This window comes from Coffea arabica, chromosome 8e (genome assembly GCF_036785885.1).
Source record: "Coffea arabica cultivar ET-39 chromosome 8e, Coffea Arabica ET-39 HiFi, whole genome shotgun sequence".
Taxonomy (NCBI): Eukaryota; Viridiplantae; Streptophyta; class Magnoliopsida; order Gentianales; family Rubiaceae; genus Coffea; species Coffea arabica.
In genome coordinates this window covers 49,567,732-49,591,322 of record NC_092324.1, presented here as the reverse complement: position 1 = coordinate 49,591,322, position 23,591 = coordinate 49,567,732, and the positions used below count along the sequence as shown (strand labels likewise).

At 36.1% G+C, this 23,591-nt stretch overlaps 3 protein-coding genes across 4 annotated transcripts; 2 read left to right on the top strand and 1 right to left on the bottom strand.

Moving 5' to 3' along the window:
- The first annotated feature begins 7,995 nt into the window (after positions 1-7,995).
- Positions 7,996-12,303, top strand: LOC113703655 (elongation factor G-2, chloroplastic-like). 2 transcript variants are annotated; one of them, XM_027225094.2, is made up of 4 exons: positions 7,996-8,425; positions 9,375-10,786; positions 11,222-11,734; positions 11,981-12,303. In XM_027225094.2, the coding sequence occupies exons 1-4, from the start codon at positions 8,149-8,151 to the stop codon at positions 12,149-12,151; spliced, it is 2,373 nt and encodes a 790-aa protein (XP_027080895.1). In that variant the 5' UTR covers positions 7,996-8,148; the 3' UTR covers positions 12,152-12,303. The 2 variants fall into 2 exon arrangements, with proteins under 2 accessions (XP_027080895.1, XP_027080894.1); XM_027225093.2 differs by having other exon boundaries at positions 7,997-8,425; positions 9,372-10,786.
- Positions 12,304-14,337: 2,034 nt separating this feature from the next.
- LOC113702930 (hsp70-Hsp90 organizing protein 3-like) lies at positions 14,338-17,998 on the bottom strand. The gene is made up of 7 exons (XM_027224113.2): positions 16,892-17,998; positions 15,565-15,853; positions 15,373-15,458; positions 15,021-15,244; positions 14,850-14,916; positions 14,705-14,764; positions 14,338-14,581 (listed from the first exon to the last, which is right to left on the bottom strand). Exons 1-7 carry the CDS (start codon positions 17,804-17,806, stop codon positions 14,468-14,470), a joined length of 1,755 nt encoding a protein of 584 aa, XP_027079914.1. The 5' UTR covers positions 17,807-17,998; the 3' UTR covers positions 14,338-14,467.
- Positions 17,999-18,208: 210 nt separating this feature from the next.
- On the top strand, positions 18,209-20,876 carry LOC113702933 (uncharacterized). Its single transcript, XM_027224119.2, has 2 exons — positions 18,209-18,495; positions 19,665-20,876. Exon 2 carries the CDS (start codon positions 19,685-19,687, stop codon positions 20,594-20,596), a length of 912 nt encoding a protein of 303 aa, XP_027079920.1. The 5' UTR covers positions 18,209-18,495; positions 19,665-19,684; the 3' UTR covers positions 20,597-20,876.
- The last annotated feature ends 2,715 nt before the right edge of the window (positions 20,877-23,591 follow it).

The window sequence follows — 23,591 nt, the reverse complement described above, 5'->3', positions numbered from 1 at the left end:
TTTTTTTATTTTTTAATCCCTTTATAATTTGTGAATGATTGTGAGAGTAAAATATATTATGACAATAAGATACGTTGAATTGTGAAAATTGTAATTTAAACAGGCTACTAAATTTTGGATATTTGACTTTCGTAGTTGCGAATTTCTTAAATTAACGGTTAGTTATTACTATCAGTGATATGATAAGTGTCAGTAATAAATGTGAGATGTGAATTGAAATTTGCAGATATCATTTTACAGGGGTGGTTATTATCTGTTAGTTAAAGTCTAGGAGTTTGAATTTTACGGGGTAGTGAAAAAAACGTGCGGGAAATGTGCGAAAAATATGAGCATAATTATAGGATTTGTAGGCGCGGTTACATGATTAGTTAAGGGATAAACATTTTTTAATTATAAAAATGTAAAATTCTATTAAAATAGCATTCAAACTTTTGACAATTTTGGAAGCTCCCTATCCAAAACCCCCTCAACAATACATATAGATATACTAAATGATAGTTATGGTAGCGAAATAGTTTTTACCTAATATAACATGTTGTTGCACTTTTAGCGATCATTTGATTTATTGTTGGACCTATTCACCTAAATAGAATAACACCTAAAATCATGGAAGTAAAAAGGTAATTGTTTGGATTGTGAATTATTAGAGATATTTTTACTGTAGCACTTTTTGTGATGTGATGTATGTGAGATAAAAAGGTAATTGGAAAGATAAAAAGGTGTGTTGAAAATTGTAATGATAATGTAAGCAAATATATTTTGGCAAATAAATCGCAATCCAAACAAAGTTTCCTATCTAAAATAGTAAGTTAAGCCTAATAGATTAGTAACTTTTATACCTCAAAAGGTAAATTGGAATAAATATTAGACTTAATTTTTAAATAAGTAGATTACTACTTTATATCCCAAACTTACTTTTAAAAGAGTAAGTTTAGTTCAAATAATAGTAAATTTTTATACATAAATAGTAATTCTTACTAATAAATAGAAATGTATAAAAGTATTTATCGAAAAAAAGTATAAGAACGGAGTACCTATTTTCCTTAAATAAATATTTATTTATCTGACAACATTATATTGAAATGCATTTTTCGATAATAAAACCAGTTCTATATGGCTTTCCCCTATTATAAGTAAAGATTAAACCCATTTTCCGTAGAGGCCCATTCATATATTCAAACGTGTGTTTCAATTTAAAAGTTTTAACTCTTTATGGCTTTCATCTCTTACAACAACATAATACCCAAGGTGCCTTAAAGACACAATGTTTTATCAGATAAAATGAAAATAATCCCGCTGTTGAATAAAAGACCAGCTCTTTATGTCTTTTGGACCGTTACACGAACAGAGTAGCAAGGTGCCTTAAATAGAAATGTATTTATCAGAAAAAAAGTATAGTTAAACCCGTTGTCTTATAAACGACCAGCTCGTTCTTAAATTGGGTACTTCATTTATCGGAAAGCATACAAAATAAACACATCAGTGTTTATTAAAAGAACCCCACTTTTCAATGCTTTCGTCCGATTTCGCACTTCTTCCTTACTACTATGCATACTGTGTTTAGCTTACCCGCCAAGCTTCGCGCCTTTTTTCCCTGCCCTTACTTCAGCGTACGACCCCCTCACTTTGGAAGTTGCCTAATTTAGGCACTCCACATTTTACATTTGCAGTTGTAATCCCCGAACACCCAACAGCCCTCCAGGTTGCAGGTAAAGAAGCCCTTTACAGGTGTCCATCACCCACACTTCCCCTATTATTTGTGGTCACAATCATACCGCAGCAACTTTCCACACATCTTCTCTGATTCCTAAACATACTGCAGCAACATCCTTTGGCAAGTAGTTCAGTACAGTTCCGTTAATTTTCCACCCAGCCCTATATAATTTTAAGGTGATTCTTTCCAATCATATAGATACAGTAGACAACTTTTGTGGCAAAGACAACTTTTATTTTTTACTCCAATCATTTATTGATTTCTGTTCAGGTCGCTGTTACAAGTCAAGTTATGCTTCCAGGATTATTAATTCCTTACAAGTTACTTATAGATTAATCACTAACAAAACTCTCACGTCAACGGCAGCAAAATTTAAATACATGACTTTTTTTGTCAGGAAGTGGTGGATCCTTTATCAACTTGTATTAGCGTTTTGGCATCATTCCGGGCAAAGCTAGGAGTAAATCTAGGAGGTGAGTGTTGAGAAGTTGTTTAAAACTTAAATTAGTAGTAAATTGTAGGGGATCTTTAAGGTAAGGTTGTCCCGTATTTTAAGAGTTTTGTCCTACTAATTAAGTTCCATCTTAATCCGTGGCAACCCTCATTAATCACTTGGATAATACTCTAAAGAGCAAATTAATGTGCACGCTTTCACTGTTTTATGTGTAGTTTCCAATTGCAGTAGTATCTGAGACGTTTCTCTTCACCTGCACTTGGATACACACATATACAGTTATATCTAAATAAATACGGAGTACTATTTAGGTGTAGGCATTGGAAAATGGAATCAAAAGTTTTCGCCTCAGACTGCGGGAAATGCTGAAGATAATTTGAACCGGGAGTCTCGTTTTCAACCTAAGTTGCTTTATTAAAATCCTTTCAGCTTCAGGAGACATTTTGGACTTGCTTTGGGAAGTAAAAAAAGATGGAGACGCTTTGGAGTACATCTTTTATGGGCAGAATTTGGTCGTATTGATTCCCAACCATTTTTATGTTTTTGCAAACTAATTAACTAAGAGGGTGCAAATTGTATTCTCTGGTGGCTATCATAGAAAATGTCAACTTTCATTGCTCCCCAATAGTTTGTGTTTTCTCTTCTTACCAAAAAAAAAAAAAGGTTTGTGTTTTCTCTGCTTCGCATTCTCCAAATTGCAGGCCTTATGCAAATTGGTCTAGTATTCTCCATGCGAAATCTCCCCTCTCTTTTTTTTTTTTTTTTGACGTAGTTAGCAAACAATTCTGTAATACTCCTATCATTAAGTTACTTGACCATTTGTTCAATAAATGTATAGCTCGTTTGCATTGCTATTTTCTGAATTTTTTTTTATAAAAAAACATACTATAATGATTTAATGTATACGGTATAAAAATGCTATTAGAATATGACAGTTGTTGTGCTAACGACGCTTTTCGTGCTAGCTGTATGATGTGACTCCATACGCTAGAGTATCGATTTACTTGGTTGGTCGTACAAAATTTTGGTCTAATTAAACCAAATTTAGATGCAAGCTAATGGCAAAGTAAACATGAGTATTAAATATTCGTGTTTGTGAGTTGTGACCAATAATCCAAACACCTGGATTCCAGACAGAGTGCAAGGAAACTAGGACATGAGCAGAGGATAGATAAATACAAGTTGATTCAATCAACATAAATGAATCATTTTCTTATAAAAAGTTGTGTATTTTAATTATATTATTAAGATGAGTACTGTATTAATGGATGATCTACAGAAACTCCTGCAAATGATCTATGCTTTCGAGGATAAGTCCCGGTTCATAACGATAATTGGGATCGAACCTACTCAATTTCTTTTTTTACATTTAAAAATAAAAAGACAGAGGATGGGAATCTATGTAGTAGGTATAAAATGAAAGTAAGTAACATATAAATAAGGAAAATACTACTTAAATGGATATACCCCACAAATTACCACTGACCACGTGGGGGTTGGAGTCCGGAAACAAGTGATCAAAAGGTCCTCGATGAGGCCACGTGGACTTAGGGTTTGTGGGCCGGTCTACTTACAAGTCGGACAGCCAGTAAGGGAACAACGCGACAGGGATAGTGGAACCACACGACAAAGTAGACACGTTGGTAATTGGTATAGTACAGGCAGCTCAGCTAGACGATTACTAAATTCGGGGCAGGATGGCTACAACAGCATCCGTCATGAACAGTCAAGAGTCTTTTGGTCAAGAGGAGAAAAAATATTACACTTTCAAATTACAATAATACTAGTGAGACGGCTGCGCATTGCGCAGGAGCACTAATATTTCTCGTATTAAGTTGCTTAATTTTTAGCCATTATATATTTCTTATAATATACAGAGTTATATAATTATTATAAGTCTGATTTGAATTATAAAATAATAGTGCGGTAAATTAATTGGATGAATATAGTGTTAATAGTTTGTGAAGTATGGAGGATATTTTGTAATATAATGGTTAATAAAGTACAATAATTGAGACAATGCAGTGTCGACATTTTGTGTGGTATGATTTGTATAAATTATGTGGTTTGGGTGAGGTAATTATAAAGATATCCATCTATATTTATGTATATCTCTATTACTCACTAAGTTCCATAAAGATGGGCCTATTTCCTTTTTTTTTTTGCACAAATTAAAAACATTTAATCAATATAATCACAAAAATTATTTTTCTTTCATATTTTTGTATAATGTCGCTCACTAATATTAGATCATTAATCTACATTAAGAGCCATGTATTATTACATTGTTTTTGAAATTTACAGTACTTTAATTTTTTTTAATGTAAGAAACAATGTAATTAATGTTGCATGTTTGACTAAAAGTATAATAAAAAAGTAGCATACAACATTGCTTTTCAATTTAGAGTAATTTAGAGCCATTAGGAAAAATGAATATATACACATTAAATTTAGAGCCATTAGGAAACATTTTATAATAATTATATATATATATTAAATATGGATATTTATCTAACAATATAAAAGTGAGAGTTGCCCCATGAACAATTTTTTTTGTCAAGCAGTTATCCTGCAATTGTTATTGGATGCACGGACTATTAGTAAATAACATACTAATTATTCTTTTTTAAAGAACGAAAAATAAGAATAAAAACAAGGGCATTAAAAATTTGTAATAATTATATAGAGTAATATGGATATATAGACTAATATATCTTTATAATTGTATGTTTTAAAAAGTAGTAGGATTAGAAACCATTTTTAGTCGATGACACCTTAATCGATTTTGGTTAATTGTGATAATAATGTTGGACTTCTTTTCTTTTCTTTTTTTTTTTACTGCTGATAAACTTTTGGGAATCATTTAGTCAAAAGCTACTGCTGAACATGCTAAACAATTACTGCATTCAACAATTTTACAGAGCACTATTTTATTTCATTTTTTTTGCAATATATGCATTCATTTTTTTCCAAACAATTTTATTTCATGTCGCTGTAATAAAATCCATTTTTTAAAGTCACTAAAGCCAATAATAATTTATTAATTATATTCCTCAATAATTGTGTATTTACAAAACACTCAACATTATTTAGATTGTTTCTTACATTAAAAAAATTAAAGTACTGTAAATTTCAAAAACAATGTAATAATACATGGCTCTTAATGTTTTAATTTGTGCAAAAAAAAAAGGAAAAAGCCAACAAAAGCCAACAAATACAAAAAGCCAACAAATTTGCCCAAAATTACCTTATAAATGCTTGACAAAAAATTCACTATTCATAAGCCAACTCCCTCCCAAAAATAATTGTTGTGATTATATTGATTAAATGTTTTAATTTGTGCAAAAAAAAAGGAAAAAGCCAACAAATACAAAAGCCAACAAATTTGCCCTCAAAGTTGCCCAAAATTACCTTGTAACCGCTTGATAAAAAATTCACTATTCATACGCCAACTCCATCTTTTATTCCCAAAATTGCAGGATAATCACTTGACAAAAAAAAAATACTATTCATAGGGCAACTCCCCCTTTTATATTGTTAAAGATTAGATTATTTTACCCATGAATTAGTGTGTATTATTAACTTATTTTGTCCTACAATTTTTTCTTCAAGATAATCCAAACCAAATGCCACAGGAAGCACGTGGCTTGGTGTTGGAAATAATCCCACGGCAAGGCAAGGCACGTGGCTTGGTGTTGGAAATAAATTTGCTTTGAGCCATCTGGTCTGTGGCTAAGGAGGTAAGGCAAAGAATTTTAATGACCAAAACGCCCCTCAAAGTCATACAATGCCAAAAGCGAATTTCCAGCAAAACCATTGCCATCCAATGCCAAAAGACCAAAACGCCCCTCAAAGTCACAAAAATAGCAGCATAACCGCTTGACCAAAATTCACTATTCATTTGTCAACTCCCCCTTTTATTATATAGATATATAAGATATATACCAATTTTAACGATATATCTGAGGTCTAAATAAAATGAATTAGTTTATATTTAAACTAATTTATTTTTAAATAAATGTATTTACATTTTAATGAAATTTGTGAAACCGTTTCAAGACGGTTATACTGACAATCGTTTCAATCTCGGATTGAAAAAAAAAAAAGAAGGAAGAAGATGGTACACAAATGGAGATAATGTCAGTGATGACATGGTTGCAAGTATGTCTCAGTCTTAATTTGCAAGATCAAGTGGAAGGCATCTTAATTTGTCACTGGGTCTTTGGTTCAGTGGTCATCCCAAGCCTTCTTAGGCTTGGTGGTGCGGGAGGTCAAGGGTTCGAACCTTACCTCCCACAAAAATTATCACATTATGTGACGGTATTCATTGATCAACTTCGATGGAGTTTCTACTCACATCAAGTCCCCTCCCCCCTAGAATAGGCTAGTTTAGGTTATAGGAATTCTATCGTATCGACAAATAAAAAAAAAGTGGAAGGCATCTTTTCAGTTTTCATTGGTGGCTTTCACTAGCAGCAGGGAATGATTTAGGCTAGTTAGTCTTCTTGTGAGGTTTTTTTTTTTTTCTTTTAAAAAATTTTTATTCGCATCTAAAGACGAAATCGATTGGTGTAGACTCGCCCATGAATATGTGAAACTGAAAATGAAACCAAGACTAAGAGGAGTGGACCTACTAAGTGGTTCATCACCACCCTGCAGGGCTGCACTCTCCAAGTTTGCTGAGATTGTATGTTGGGCTTTTAGGAGGGCCACCATTACCAACGTCAATACCCTTCAGTGAGAAGTGGACTTCAAAGGATATAGGCTTCTTGCGGGACGTGGCATCTTTAATACCATCACTCGATTGGTGGATTTTGTTTTTGCCATCTCATAATATTAAATATATTTGACGTCCTGTTTCATACGCATAATAGCTAAAATCAAAGGAAGGGAAAAAAAAAAAAACATGTACGAGAGAAAATGACAGAGAAAAAAGCAAGACGCAGAATCGCATTTATGGGAGGTTATTTTGTTGTTCATTTTTAACAAAGCTTCCTTCTTCATTTATGGACAAACCGGAGCAACCAAGGGAAATGGAGAGACAAAGTTGGATGTAGCAGAGTCAAATCTATGTAGACACTGTAATTAAAGGTTTGTTTGGATGGCTTGTTTTAGAAAACTTAAATAAATTTTATTTTAAACACTGCCTACTGTAACGGCTACTAAATTTATCTTGGTTGGCACCAATTACTTGACAAATTCAGTAATTAGATTTTAGACGAATCAAAATACTCCAGATTAGATTATGGAACCCACTGATTTTACATTAAATACAATTAAAGTAAATTCGTAGGATTTTTATAAGTCAAATTGGTAATATGTGATTAGTCAAAAATCAACTAAGTTGATCCAAATCGACACAAAAATCTCTTCTCTAAAACACCCAAAAGTTGTAGAAAAAGTTTTAGGGTGGAGGTGGCAGAGGCAGGTGTCGATGATGGTTGGCGAGATTGGCGTTGGTGCATGGCAGGGAGAGGACTAGAGGAGGAGGGAAGGTGGGGGGCGGGTGTTTTCCATTGGAAAAATAAAGTGTGCTTAACAAACGCCAACATTGTGTTTAAAATAATTACACTAAATTATAGTAAAATTTTAAATAAATATTCATATAACATACAATTTAACCGGGTCATAAGAAAGTAGTGACTAGTTGGACCAAGCTATTTTTCACTCTTACGTTCCTTTTTAAAAGAAAACAAAAATCATATCCGAGTAAAAAAGTGCAAATGCACCATAAAAGAAAAGGAAAATAAATCCTATATTATCGGCCACAGAAAATCATCCCCGGTCCACTGCTCCACAAAAGCATTAGAATGGCCCATCTAGCCTCCACTCCATCTCATGCGATTTCGTTATCCCCAGCCTCAACTCAATCTTATAGCCAAACCCCTCCTTATAAACAACCGCCAGAAGCACACAAAACAGAAAATAAAGCACACACCTTAGCCTAGTGTAGTGTGTGTTTGAGTGAGAGAAAAAAAAAATGGCAGCAGAAGCATTGCTAAAGATGTCATCTGCATCATCATCAACAGCTGCTTCTCCACTCTGTAACTTCAATGGCTCATCAAGAAGGCCAGTTCCTTCCAAGCATCTACGCCGTCGTATTAGTGCCAACAGTGCGAGAGTCCGCTCTCTTACTTCTTCTTCTCTATCTGAATTCTTTGGGACCCTGCGGCTTAGCTCAACTTCAAAGCTCTCAATTATGCCTCAAAAGCAGAGACAACGGAGTAGCTTCACAGTCTTTGCCATGGCTGCTGACGGTCTCTCTCTCTCTCTCTCTCGCTGGTCTTATAGATATGTGCTGTAGAATTATGATTATTATGTTGTTGGGATGCATATTTGATGAATTTGGATTTTTGGGGTCATTTCTGAATACCCTTTGGGCTGTTGACCGAGGAAATTGGATAAAGTCGTTATATTTATTGTCATTTGCTAGTTTGAGTGAAAGTGCTTCTTAGTTCTTGGTTTCCAGTTATCTGATTAAATGGTTCCTTTTGTTCTTGTGTTTGATGAATAGCTTCTTCTTGCCTCTGTGTGTTTTGCTGTGATTTTGGGGTACCCTTTTGGTTTCTGTTGAAGAAATTGGATAAAGTTGTTATCTTTACTGTCTTTTTTTGGCAATTCGACTGAAAATGGTTCAATTTCGAATTATCTAATTGAAAGAATCTGTTTCTTCTTTATGTTTGATTAATTGCTTAGCTTTTCAAGATATTATGAGGTGGGAAGTTTACAGTGGGGTTCCATGTTTTAATGATTCTCTTTAGCTTGCAATTCAGTTACTGTTGATTATCTGTGAGCTCGAGCCCATGAAGTTATGAGCTGTGATAATATGATTGGGGTGGAGGGGAGATGAGAAAGAAAATTTTCATTATTGTTTCCTGGTTCTGGGACATGCATGAATGTACAATTCTCTTTGTTGTTGAAATATGAAGTATTTGAACAAGTTGATTGTTATGTCTTTTGCTTGCAACATACTCATTTTTGCGGAAATGCTTTTATGATTCAATGGAGTAAAACAACACAGGGACTTCTATGCTTCTCCTTTTATATATATAAAAAATAATAATAAGTTTGAAGCGAGGCAGTTATATGCTATTCATACTATTCTGAGTAACTATAGATTACAATGTTCAAACAGTGTTATATGGTCAAATAGTATTGCCACCTAGCTAACCAAATATCTTTTCTGGTTTGAATCATCTGCAGCAGGGAAGAGAACAGTTCCTTTGGAGGACTACCGTAATATAGGAATTATGGCTCATATAGATGCAGGAAAGACTACTACAACAGAAAGGATTCTGTATTATACTGGTAGAAACTACAAAATTGGTGAGGTGCACGAGGGAACAGCTACAATGGATTGGATGGAACAAGAACAGGAGAGAGGAATCACCATTACATCTGCTGCCACTACTGCAGTTTGGGACAAGCATCGGATTAACATTATTGATACTCCAGGGCATGTTGACTTTACTCTTGAAGTGGAGCGTGCTCTTAGGGTATTGGATGGTGCAATCTGCTTGTTTGACAGTGTTGCAGGAGTGGAACCTCAGTCTGAAACTGTTTGGAGACAAGCTGACAGATATGGGGTCCCCAGGATATGCTTTGTTAACAAAATGGATCGTCTTGGAGCAAATTTCTTTCGAACAAGAGACATGATAGTAACAAACTTGGGTGCAAAGCCACTTGTGATTCAAATTCCAGTTGGTGCAGAGGATAATTTCCGAGGAATAGTTGATCTTGTCAAGATGAAAGCAGTCATTTGGTCTGGGGAAGAATTAGGTGCAAAATTTAGCTATGAAGACATTCCAGCTGACCTTAAAGAGATAGCTGATGATTACAGGGCGCAGATGATTGAGGCTGTCGTTGAGATGGATGATGGTGCTATGGAGAAGTACCTGGAAGGAGTCGAGCCTGATGAGGAGACAATCAAGAAACTAATTAGGAAAGGAACTATCTCTGGCAGTTTTGTTCCAGTTTTATGTGGGTCGGCTTTTAAGAATAAGGGAGTCCAACCTCTTCTTGATGCAGTTGTGAATTATTTGCCTTCTCCTCTTGACGTGCCAGCAATGAAGGGTACTGACCCTGAGAACCCAGAAGTGACTATTGAAAGGTCTGCTGATGACGGTGAGCCTTTTGCTGGATTGGCTTTCAAGATAATGAGTGATCCTTTTGTGGGATCCCTAACATTCGTTAGGGTCTATTCAGGGAAGCTTGAAGCAGGATCCTATGTACTCAATGCAAACAAAGGTAAGAAAGAGAGAATTGGTAGACTCCTGGAAATGCATGCTAACAGTAGAGAAGACGTGAAGGCAGTCTTAACTGGTGATATTGTTGCTCTTGCTGGTTTGAAGGATACAATTACTGGAGAAACGTTATGTGATCCTGATAGTCCTGTAGTTCTTGAAAGAATGGATTTCCCTGATCCTGTCATTAAGGTGGCAATTGAACCCAAGACCAAAGCTGATGTTGATAAAATGGCCAATGGATTGATCAAGCTTGCTCAAGAAGATCCATCTTTCCACTTCTCAAGGGATGAAGAGACAAATCAAACAGTTATTGAAGGAATGGGAGAATTGCATCTTGAGATTATTGTTGATCGGCTCAAAAGAGAATTTAAGGTTCGATAATGCAATCTTTTGCCCTTCGTGCTTCAATAGTTTTCGTTTTTCTTCAAACTTAAATTGTTTCAGCGAATTATAGTTCCTTAATCCTGGCATCCACGTTTATGAACAGAAATGATATAATAAAATGCCAAACCAGCAGCAATCTTAATTTTTGTCTTTCTTTGTACCCTTCCTTTTTTAAAGATGCTTTCCTGTAAGACCTAAAACCAGCTTTAGATTTAAACTTTCATTGCCTAACCAGGAATGAAGATGAGCTAACTAATTGGGGAAGAAAATATTCACCATTGTTGGAGGCTTGTCAATGTTTTGTGTTTTATACGATATGTGTGTATGGTTATTGAGTCCTTGCGCTGTAAACTGCACTCATTTCTTTGAAGCAAAGGATAATTGACAATTCACCAGTACTGATTCTGCTTTGATTGCTTGCAGGTGGCAGCTAATGTTGGTGCACCACAAGTAAACTACAGGGAAAGCATTTCAAAAGTCACCGAAACAAAGTATGTCCACAAGAAACAATCTGGTGGGGCAGGGCAGTTTGCTGACATCACAGTAAGGTTTGAGCCCATGGAGCCTGGTGGTGGATATGAGTTCAAGAGTGAGATCAAGGGAGGAGCTGTGCCAAAAGAATATATTCCAGGTGTGATGAAAGGTTTAGAAGAGTGCATGAGCAATGGTGTGCTGGCGGGGTACCCTGTGGTCGATGTCCGTGCTGTGTTGGTGGATGGTTCTTACCATGATGTTGATTCAAGCGTTCTGGCCTTCCAACTGGCTGCTAGAGGAGCGTTTAGGGCGGGGATGAGGAAAGCTGCTCCAAGGATGCTGGAACCGATAATGAAGGTTGAAGTTGTCACCCCTGAAGAACATTTAGGAGATGTGATTGGTGATCTGAACTCAAGACGAGGCCAGATCAACACATTTGGTGACAAACCTGGTGGCCTTAAGGTAGGTTTGTAGGATACCTTATTGTGGTTATATCAAGTCACCATTTGATTTTGGTTTGCATTATTTACACCAACTTCCATACTTCATTGAAAAAAAAAAAAAAGAAGTAAAGTGTCAGGGCTATGTCATGAGACATTCAATCTGTTACCGACGAATTAGAGACCTCGGTGACATGATTAAGTAAATATGGTAATTATTTCTGCTTGGATTCCAATTTTGATTGGATCATGGTTTTTGTCAATGCAGGTTGTTGATGCCTTAGTTCCATTAGCAGAGATGTTCCAATACGTCAGTACCCTGAGAGGGATGACAAAAGGTCGTGCTTCCTACACCATGCAATTAGCCAAATTTGACGTGGTTCCTCAACACATCCAAAATCAACTCTCTCAAGTCAAGGAGGAAGCTGTGGCTGCTTAATCAGCTGGTTTGCATTACTTAGCTGTAGATGCAGAGCAATGCCAAATACTACTTGAAATAGTCGATTCTTTTTGTACTGAAAGTGTAACTGATATTTGAAATTTTGAATACGAGTTTTGGTAGAAAAGCTCCCTGGCTGGTGTAGCTCATAATTCCAAGCGTTTCAAGCTTTCGGCCGCGACCTGACATGAATTTTTTTGGCGTTTTACTAAGGTTTTACTGCCCTTACACCTGACGTGCACAGAAATAAAACTTTTGGCGGCCGTAGAATCAAGAATGTAAACCGAGGGTAAATTATCTGGTTAGCCTTCAAACTATTCAACAAAAACTGTACCATCCACAATACACAAGGCATATTCTACTCATAACTAGCGAGATTCATAGAAATTTGGGTCCAGATTTGTAATTTACATGAAAAACGGAGTTTAAAAATGTGATTTCATCTAAATTTGACAACACTAAAATAGTAGTGATTGTCCATTAGTCAGCTACTATAAAAAATCGTTGATCAATAGTTAGTGTAATTGTACGGCGATGATTAAAGATGATCAAATTATATTATTGTTTTAAGGTAGATTTCATTAGAAATAATAGTTGAAATTGACAAAAAGGGTTAAAAATAATAGTTGGAGCAATGAAAGTGTACAACGTATCAGCTCGAGGTCCTTCTAGGTTGTTTGCTCGTAAACGGATAATGACCGACTGGTACATGGTCAAGGAGATTACATAGTGGCGAGCTTCGACAGGTTCCAATTATAAATGAATTTATGGAATAAAAATTACTAGTACTTACTGCTGGAATAGTTTTTTTTTTAAAAAAAGAAAAAGATAATTTTAGAAAACTCCTCTAACGTTTTTCAAAATATCACTTAGCATTTCTTAATTTTTTAAAATCTTTTATTTATTTTTTTTAAAATCTCACGTACCTCCCTTCAAATTGGCATTGTTTAGTCCTTTAGAAGGAAATGCAAGATAGATAAAATTTTTGTTCTCACACTATTCTTATATTATCCAACTTATAATGATTACAACAACGATAAAAAATAAAATGAGATTAAAAAGTAAAAAAAAATGAAAATATGAGCGACTATAAATGTTATAACAAATAATTTTATAGATATATAACAACTATTAAGGTATTATATAGTATAATGAATGCCATTTTAACACAAAGAAAATATTCGTAGATACGTAAATTTGATAATAAAAAAGACTCTAAACCCCTCCTCTGACCACTATACTGACCCGTGATTTTGGTACATAATATATTAAAATATATTCACTAAAAGAATACTTTAACTTCCTTATAATTGTTCTATTAATTTTTAAAAAATATTAATTACTTGACAAAATTCTTGTAAGTGGTTAATTTTATCTAGATTTAATTTATCTATATCCTTCGAATGGAGAAATATGAATCAATATTGAGCAGCAATTACATAATTTTTCTATCTATATTTTTTATTTAAAATTTCCCCTCAATATAGAAAAATATGAATAATTATTGAATAACAATTTGATCATTTTTCTATGTATATTCTTTTATTTGAAAATTCTCTTTCTGTTTTGATTTTTTGAATTAAATAGTTATTAAGAGTGCAAAGATAATGTTATCCATTTAACACATTTGATATTTTAAAAATCTCAAGAGAGCAATGATATTATGAAAAACTTGAGAAGCGGTTTCTAAGATTTTTCCAAAAAAAAAAAGAAATTCCCCGAACCTCAGGCTTGCCTGCAAGCGACCCCTTCGGAAGAAGCAAAATATCACGCATCCATAGAGACAGATGTTCGTTACTGAAGCGTCTCGCATCTGCCAGCAGCGAAGAAATGTTTACATGATGAAAAGCAAACAGACGGGCGTTGGACATTCCACTGGTTCAGTGGGAAGATTTGACAGAAAATACTTATTACACTGTATTTAAAATTCTATTTTAGTCTGACAAACAATAAATTGAAAGAAAAATTAACGATAGAAATGGTGTGGGATTCAAGGCCAATTACCCCAGTCAGTCAGATCCAAAAGCAGGCCATTGGCCTAATAGACAGAGATGAAAAGACTTTTTCAGACAATCAGTTGAAGACAAATTTTTGCCAAATTAAAGTCTGTATCTTTAATCAGCTAGAAAACATCCAAAAGAAAACCAAAAAAGGAAGAAAACCAACAAGTTACCATCAAAAAGGGATTCAAGAAGGAAGCATCTAAAAAATTATCAAAATGTTGACCAGTTCACCATCAAACCAGTGAAATTCACACAAAAACATTCACATGATGAATTTTGTTGTGTCCTATTTCCAAGTTGGTTTCTTGTCATTTCATTTCATCTGGACAATTCCTGCAGAGACTAGTTTATGTATCTTATTCATCACAAGAGGGTTCTTCGTGTGTTCTTGTGCTGCTCTTGGATTATCCTGGAAGTCATTCAGCACCTGTGCAAACAAGAAATCCGGATTAGAAACATGACAGCAGATGGCCGCTGGAAATCCACATTGACTCAAGTTCAAGAGCTCTGGCATTGTGTAGGAAACACTACATGGATGCTAGAAATCTACCTGTCTCATTACTGGATCAGTGAGGATATTTTGGATTTCAGGATCCTGCATTGCCTTGGCCTGCAAATCCCAATGACCCCACCCCATATTAGATTTTTACATATAACATATCTTAGTAATCAACTACAGGAGGAGATGATCAAACCTGTCTCTCCTTTAGCTCCTCAGGGGTTAGATCCCCGCGGCTTGCCTTGTTAATTTGTTCGACACATCTGCAGTGATTTTTTTTTCAGTCACCCAATCATCACTGGATTGAAGATGCTGCAAACATATTATTCAAAAGAAGAGACATTCAAGGGTGTATCATATAATTTACCTTCTAACGCCATCTAACAATTCCTGGTTGTTGCGATCAAGCTTCAATCCTTCCTGGTATGTTTCTAAAGCCTTTTCATATTCTTTCATCAAAAACTGGGCAGCACCCTTTCTTGTATACCCCTTGACAAATGTCGGATCAAGCTCAATGCACTTTTCAGCATCTTTCAATCCCTCAGGTAAAGCCGCTAGCTTTGTATAGCAAGCAGCCCTGTTACTATAAGCCTGAAAACAAAGCAAATAAATCATGCATTATGACAGCTGAAAGAAAGAGTTCACTATCCAACTCAGAAGCATATGTTCTTTTACGCAGCCTAACTTTCCAAATACACAATCTTGAGATAAGGAAATACCCTTGGATCTTTTGGGTTCCGCTTGATGGATTCTGTGTAGTGCTTGATGGATTCTGGGAACTTCTGCTCTTTAAAATACTGATTCCCTACAATATGAATATTGCAAGTATTTAATATCTACATTGGGGCAACAAAAAGAACACACCCCCCCCCCCCCAAAAAAAGGGGGGGTGTTGGGGGTGGATAGGGTACCTTTTTCACGCTCCTCATCAGCTATCTGTGGATCAAAATACTCCTGTTGCTCTAGTTCTTTCTTTGCCTTCTCAGCTTCATTGAGCTTCTTCAGTGTGTCAGGATTGCGGTGCTCTGTCAGTGCCTTCTGGAAAGTCTCAATAGCAGGTTCATAATCCATTGAACATTTTGCCATCTTGACTAAGGCAGTTCCCTTTCTTGTCAGAGCCCTTGCGATCATCTTGAAGTCCGACCTCAGCTCTCTTCCTCTTTCAACTGCTTTGTCACAGTCTTTAATGCAATCCTCATACTGTTGTTCATGAAACCACAATTATCAAGGATGGTGAATCAAAATTAATGAAATAAAAAAGTAGACTACACATTTGATTTAAGTCATGTCTCACAATAATTCCATAAACTACCTTGAGGGAAGTACAAAAATGGCATCCCTAAAACGAGTCAAAGCAAAACTGAATTTTTTGCCCTCCCCATCCTACATCTGTAGTCTTTAGAATAATCCCTGCAGGCCTCTTATACTAACATCTCAATATGTAAAAACACCAGTATCTCAAAATCATCCGCGCTTCCAAAACCCAGCATACTAACTATGTTCCTTACAGACGCCAGTCAAGCAAATCCAAGACATAAGCCAAAAATGCTAAATTAATTGCAGTCAAATAATTGATCAAGAAACAAACTTGAAAGAGAGTCAAGATCACCTAGAATCACAATACACTTCTCAATGTGCATAAGAAGAAAACTTGAAAGCAACAGCAAGCAAAATAATAAAAATAATATTTGTATCGTCAAAAAATGCCACGTAAAGATGTCACTCCCAGGAATATAGGCAAAATGGCACCCGGTGGAAAATAGGTACTTCATAATATCCTCAATTACCCGATACATCATCCCCGCTGAATAACCCCCAACCAAATAACTCATGAATTTCAAACTGTACTTTTGTTCTGTAATCACATACTATCTGTTTTCCCCAGGGCTAACATCACCAAAAATCTCCACTTCCAACACCAGTTCCCATATCGATTCCCCAAAAGAAGATACTCCCCTCAAAATCAGGACAATCAATATTGGGACTCCACTCAATCCTCTAACACTTCTAACGTACAATGCCAATATCCACGTAAAAATCAAACCACCAAATTATCAACAATCACATACACCTAAACTAGTGATATACCACACACCCCAACATGGCAACCTCTAAACTGTAGAAGAATAGAAGACGTATACACCAATCAAATGCATAAATAGCCATAAATTTCTGAAAAATGCATATACCACAAATTGACAAAAGAAGAAAAAGCTTTCGAAATTTGGTATATCATACCTTCCCCATTTCCAAGTATACTGCTGCCCTATTGGTAAGGAAGGAAATATCCTCATCATCAAGCTCAAAAGCCTTAGTGTAATGCTGGATTGCAGCTTCGAAATCCTTCTTTTTATAGGCAGCATTCCCAGCTTCCTTCTCCTTCTGGGCCTGGGCTTTCCTCTCCTTAACCTCCTTTTCTTCCCCTGAATGCTCCATTGGTTCCGGTTCCGGCTCGGGCTCGGGCGCCTTCTCAGGTCTCTTCTCCTCCTTCACAGGCTCAGCCTCCGCAGGCCTCTTGCGCTCCGGCGACGACTCGGGCATTTCGGTATCTTCCTCTGGCCCACCTCTCGCATTCAACTTCAAGCCCAACAACACCCCGAGAGCCTGCATTACCCTCTGGTCCTTGAGATACATATTCAAACTGCTGGGATTTTTCTGAATATCCTGCATAGTCCTCACAAAATCAGGCTGTTGGAGCAAAGCCCGCGTTGAGGGATCCGCCGTAAGCTTCGCCCACATCTCCGTCCCGGAGAAAACATCCCCAAACGGGCTTGGAGGTTGCTGCGCGGGCCTGGATCGGGCCTGAGCAGATTGAGCATCAGCAAGCCCAGATTTAAGAGCATCATTATTGGGGTCAATCTCAAGACCCTTTTTGTACGCCGAAACGGCGTCGTCGTAGCGACGCAAACCTAAATGAGCCGCCCCGAGACGGGAATAGCCCTTGGACCAGTCGGGTTTAAGCTCGACGGTTTTCTCGGCGTCGGGGAGGGCGTCGGAATACTTACCAAGAGAAGCATAGGCGGCGGATCGATTGGAGTAGAGGACGTGGTTAGTTGGGGAGAAATTAATAGCCTCCGTGAAGTGGCGGATGGCCTCGTCATACTTTCCGGTAGAGAAGGCGGCGTTGCCCTTGGCCTTGGCTTCGTCAGCCATTAATCAATCAATCAATCAATAACAGTAATTAGAAAGAAGCTAATCTTGGGTATGGAGGATCAAGCTGCTTCTGTTTTTTTCTTTCTTTTTCTTTCTGGGGGGAGGTGGGTTTAGAGCTGATGGATTGGCAGATGGGGTTTGGGGATGAGAGGTTTATAAAAGAAAACGAGGACGAGGAGACCAGCGGATTCTAGGAGTCAAGCAGTGACTCCGGACTAAGCTAAGCAGTGGTGTTCTGGAATGTTCGGCGGGCGGGATTTTGGAATTAAGTTTCTCCTAAGGAAAATAAATATACTTGTTTTTTTTTTTTCGAAACGATAGGAAAAACAAAATACTTGTTGCTAAATACTAAAAGTGGCACAGTCAGACTTGTATTTAATATTTCCAATACTAATTCCACGCAGAGATGGGTTGAGACGCGGATCCTAAACGGGTCATCTTAAACATGGATATTTTTTCTTAGGTTCTTTAGCTCACAGTTACAGGCATAACTCTGTCTCATCTCTCTCCCTTAGCACTTCATTCTCCGATTGCGGATGGCAACTTTCTTCTCCGGCGACGTCATAAAATTTCCTCCCTCTGATCGGAGAATATCACAGGTTGCTCCACTGACCCCTTAAACCTTTCTCTCTCTCTGCGATTTACCGCTTGAGAACTTTTATGGGATACTGCTTCAATTGCTCTTAAAGGTCAGTACTGTCATTTACTTGTATGTAGTACTTAAAAATGCATTTTTTTTATTGTTACTGATGAATTTGTCTCTAAATTGGTGATTGCTAGAATTTATGTAGATACAATGAGATTTTATCTATTGAACAATTTGTGCCCCCTCCCCAAAAGAAAAAAAAAAGAACAATTTTGGCCCTTTTCGTAGGTTTTAGCTTTTTGTTCTTGTACGCATTCTTGAGTTGATTTAAATGGGTTCTTTCTTTCTCCTTGACGGTATTTGATTTTCACATGTGCATGTATGAGCTTTGCTTTTTACCTAGGTTAGTTTTTTTTTTTTTGGGTAACCATTTGTCAATGGGGTTTGCCCTCAGGGGTCAGGTGGGTGTGATTGGAAAAGAAAGATTCTATAATTTGATTAATGTGTTTGAATAACAAAGATATGGCAATTAAACGTGTAAAAGAGCACATGTATGGCATATTAACGAAAAATAAGTTTAGAGACATCATATCTTTTGGCTCATTGAAGATTTATACTATTTCACCTGATAAGAACTTTTCTGAAATAGTTTGCTTGAGTAAAGTAAAGAAAATTCAGTAATATGGATTTGGACATGGATTATATTCAGTAATATTCATTCTTATACTTGGTAGTAAGTCTTAAGAGCTTCAGTTTTCTTACTAAAGGATACTCAGGTTGTTCTTTAATTATCAACTTAAAATGCTTATTGTGCTTTGAATTTTACTGGTCAGCCGGGTTGAGTTAATTAGAAAAATTATAGATCCTACTGGACTATGTGCGCTATTGTTAAGCAAGAAAAATGATCTCTTCATTTGTTGATACTTGCCTCTTAATATATGTAAGCTTTCAGTTGTGCTTTTTTAGTTTCAAGATTATGTCTTGGATGTATGGTAATAGTGTCCAATCACGTACAGCAATTCAAGTCAGACTCATGGCTGATTAATGTAAATCTTCAATGAAGGGTCAATTTAAGCAAAAGCCTGGCAGTTAATTCTTAGTCGTTTAAGTAAAATTACTTGCTCTCTTCCCCTTCATATCAACATAGAATACTTGGTTTAGAAACTTGAGTTTCACTTTCCATTTCTGTCATTGTGTTTGACTGATTTCCTTATTTGTCTTCTAATTTGTGTTGAAGTATTTAGCTTCTGACTTTCTAATTGCCCTTGGCAGAGAATCATTGTTTACATCAGATGAGTGGTGCTTCTACATCTAGTGGCCTAAGAGCGGCCTTCTCCTATTGTGTGCAGCAAGTACGAAATTATGATTATCCTCATTACCTTTGCCTTCTTGAACTTCCGCCAAACATGCGAAGGGCTGCCTTTGCATTACGTGCTTTTAATGTTGAAACAGCTAGAGCTATGGATGTTGCTTCTGATCCTAAAATCGGCCTTGTGCGCCTACTATGGTGGCAAGAAGCCATAGACAAAATTTTCTCCCACAAGTTAATTGAGCATCCGGTTGCCCAGGCTTTAACATCTATCCGTTCTGAGCATAAAATAAGCAAAAGCTGGCTGAAAAGATCAGTGGAAGCTCGCATAAATGATGCCAAAAGAGAGGTTACTAACATTCCAGAAGCTATTGAAGAACTAGAGCGATATGCTGAGGATACTGCATCCACACTACTGTACATAACCCTTCAAGCTGGTGGTATTACATCCACTGCTGCAGATCATGCTGCATCACATATAGGCAAGGCTAGCGGTCTCCTTGTGCTGCTCAGGTCATTGTCTTACCATGCCAGCCGCAACCGTCATTTTTCCTACATACCTGCTCAGGTGGCGGAGAAGCATGGATTGCTGGTGAATCAGGGTGGTCGGAGAGAGATTCAAATTGATTCTCGTGAGGGAATATGTAATGCAGTTTTTGAAATAGCATCTGTAGCCAATGTGCATTTGCTAAAAGCCCGGGAGTTGTGTGGAACAGTGCCTGCCGAGGCGCGGCCTGTACTCCTACCTGCTGTGCCTGCTGAGGCCATTTTGGATTCTCTAAGCCGTGTGCAGTTTGATGTGTTTGATCCAAGGCTGAATCGAGGGATATTAGGGACTCCTCCTTTGTGGTTCCAGATAAAATTGAAGTGGTATTCTTGGAGAGGAAAATACTGAAAGCTACTAAAATTGGTGATGTGCAAATTAGTTAGAATTCTTGCTGGATGGATGGAACAAGTACAAATTACAAAAGGCATGAATTCCCTTGGCTTCCTGGCACACTTACCTCATGATAGTGGTAGGAATAAGTACGAGAGTCGAGTAACTATGATTATAGTGCCCGGAGTAGATTTATTTGTTTGCTTAATATTTTGCCAATAAAGGCTGTTATCTTCTATGTCACTTCAAATGAGAATCCACAAGGCTACCTGCAATAAAGGAGTTTTTGCTTATAGAATCCACGAACTAGCTTCATTAGGTTGCCAACCAATTTTGTCTTCGGTTGAAGCAATTATAGTAGAATGCAAGACACACTGGATCTATGGCCATATCTTGTCATATACTGCCATTTATTTTTTTTATTTATTATTTTTTAAATAAGTAATATTTCTATATTTCAGGCTCAAGGTTTTCCCCTGCTGCCTACGTATACCGTACTACCGTAGTACTCGACAGTTGCATATATCAAGGAAGATCTCAATAGGTTTTTTGTTTTTGGTTGAGGTACACTTCTCTGCAGGAAGTTGATTCAGGAGACTATTTCCGCTGGAGCAATTTCACTTGGCCGCTTAAAATTTAAAGCTAGAGAGGCCTTTGCGTGACTAAAGATGAAGTAGGACAGATTGCAGTTGAGATAGGGATTATTGAAACCGAGAAGATATTTTCCGTTTTGCCCTCAAACTTTGATGATTTTCCCACCTTCAGTTTTTTCCAAGGTCAATTTTCTTGGCAGAGAGGTCATTTGATGACAAAACTGTATGAAATCATGAGAACAATGTCGATGTCGAAATGTTTCCAAATCTTTTATGCTATCCATGCATGAGGTGAGGACCTTATGCTTCGTTGGATTGTTCATGGTTATAAAACTTGATTCGGTCTGGTTTGGTGGTCGAATCAGTCAACCCAGTGAACCAACATAAGATTAGGTTGGACTACTAATTAGATTCTTCGAACAAGAAATTTATTAACTAGTCAATGATTTAACGGTTCAATTGGTGATTAAAAAAATGTTGGTTGAGCCGTTGGTTGAATCACTAATTTACAATTTTTATTAATTTTATAATTTAATATATGTTATATTATATAATATAACTAATATGCAACTCATGGTTAACCGTCAAACAGGTAACTCGATCAACTTTCTAGATTAAGTTTTGGATCGGATTTAATATCCATTAACTAGTCAATGATTTGATGGTTCAGCTAGTGAATCGAAAAAATCGTCATTTGAATTGTCGGTTGAACAACTAATTTAAAATTTTTATTAATTTTATAATTAAGATATATTGTTGTATTATATAAGTAATATGTAACTCACAATTAAACAGCCAATTAGGTGGCTCGATCAACTTTCTGATCAAGCTTAGGACCGAGTTTAATAACTATGTTCAGATTGATGAGACCATTTAAGGTGAGAAAGGGCGCCATTCATGTTTGACAATTGTTTAGGCCTTATCTACCTTCTCTCCAAAAACATCAAAAAGAAGGAAAAAGAAAAAAATAAAGAAAGAAGAGTTTTTCTTTCCCGCTGCAGCTCCTAGTACACATCAACTTTGCCAACATGTTACTAATTTCTATCAAACTTCGGCTGATCTTTCATATTTGTTGAGAGTTTTGGACATACTCCATCTTATTTCCATTAACCAACTCCAATTACACATCAGTTGACTTACTCGAATACATTGTGTACAACTCAAGAAGATTCAAATTTGTAATCCCACATTGAGGTTACTAGTGTAAAATTGAACCCTCATCTTGCAGAAAGAATATTCACTCGCCATTTCTGCCCTTGTTTGATAATGATTTACATTTACAACTTCATAACCAAAAAGAAGTTTCTCTTTCTATTTAAATGGATAAACATCAGTGGTTATATATCTATATATATCTTATATAATAAAAGCGGGAGTTGGAGGATGAATAGTGCTTTTTGGTCAAGCGGTTATAGCGTAATTTTGGGCAACTTTGAGGGCAAATTTGTTGGCTCTTGTATTTGTTTCCTTTTGTTGGCTTTTTCCTTTTTTTTTTTGCACAAATTTAAACATTTAATCAATATAATCACAACAATTATTTTTCGGAGGGAGTTGGCTTATGAATAGTGAATTTTTCGGAGGGAGTTGGCTTATAATAAAAGAGAGAGTTGGCAAATGAATAGTGAATTTTGGTCAAGCGGTTATGCTGCTATTTTTGTGACTTTGAGGGGCGTTTTGGTCTTTTGGTCATTGAGAAGCCTCCAGTCATCCTTCTGGTCAAATGCTACGGGGATGAAATCTGAGCTGAAAACCAAAGCATAATAACGCAAAAAAAGAAAGGCAAAAGGCATAACTTTCTATGTATCTGTACGAAGAGCAATAAAGGGTCGCAGCAGTTAAGCTTCTGTACTTGTATAGATTTTCTCTAATTCAGTCAGATAAAGCTCAAGAATCATACAAATAATCTGGGCTAAAAATAAAAATTGATAATCAAGTTGGATTAATATATTTTTTCTAATTTTATTCTGAGGTTTCACGCATTTCTATCTGTTTCTTATTCTTGATAATCTGTGTATTTGTTGGTTTTTTCCTTCTTCTTTTTTTGCACAGATTAAACATTTAATCAATATAATCACAACAATTATTTTTCTTTCATATTTTTGTAAAATGCCACTCAATAATATTAGATCATTAATCAACATTAAGAGCCATGTATTATTACATTATTTTTGAAATTTACAATACTTTAATTTTTTTAATGTAAGAAACAATCTAATTAATGTTGAGTGTTCTGTAAATACACAATTATTGAGGAAATAATTAATAAATTATTATTGGCTTTAATGACTTTAAAAAATGGATTTTATTACTGCGACATGAAATAAAAATTGTTTGGAAAAAAATGAATGCATATATTGCAAAAAAATGAAATAAAATAGTGCTCCGTAAAATTGTTGAATGTAGTGATTGTTTAGCATGTT

Bases quoted from the DNA above. Each gene is read 5' to 3' on its own strand.
- LOC113703655 (XM_027225093.2), top strand. From the start codon at position 8,149: ATGGCAGCAGAAGCATTGCTAAAGATGTCATCTGCATCATCATCAACA. The intron at 10,787-11,221 runs GTTCGATAATGC...GATTGCTTGCAG, and splicing joins GGCTCAAAAGAGAATTTAAG to GTGGCAGCTAATGTTGGTGC. The intron at 11,735-11,980 runs GTAGGTTTGTAG...TTGTCAATGCAG, and splicing joins ACAAACCTGGTGGCCTTAAG to GTTGTTGATGCCTTAGTTCC.
- LOC113702930 (XM_027224113.2), bottom strand. From the start codon at position 17,806: ATGGCTGACGAAGCCAAGGCCAAGGGCAACGCCGCCTTCTCTACCGGA. The intron at 15,459-15,564 runs GTACCCTATCCA...TTCATATTGTAG, and splicing joins TGATGAGGAGCGTGAAAAAG to GGAATCAGTATTTTAAAGAG. The intron at 14,917-15,020 runs GTAAATTATATG...AAATCACTGCAG, and splicing joins TTGTTAGATGGCGTTAGAAG to ATGTGTCGAACAAATTAACA.
- LOC113702933 (XM_027224119.2), top strand. From the start codon at position 19,685: ATGAGTGGTGCTTCTACATCTAGTGGCCTAAGAGCGGCCTTCTCCTAT.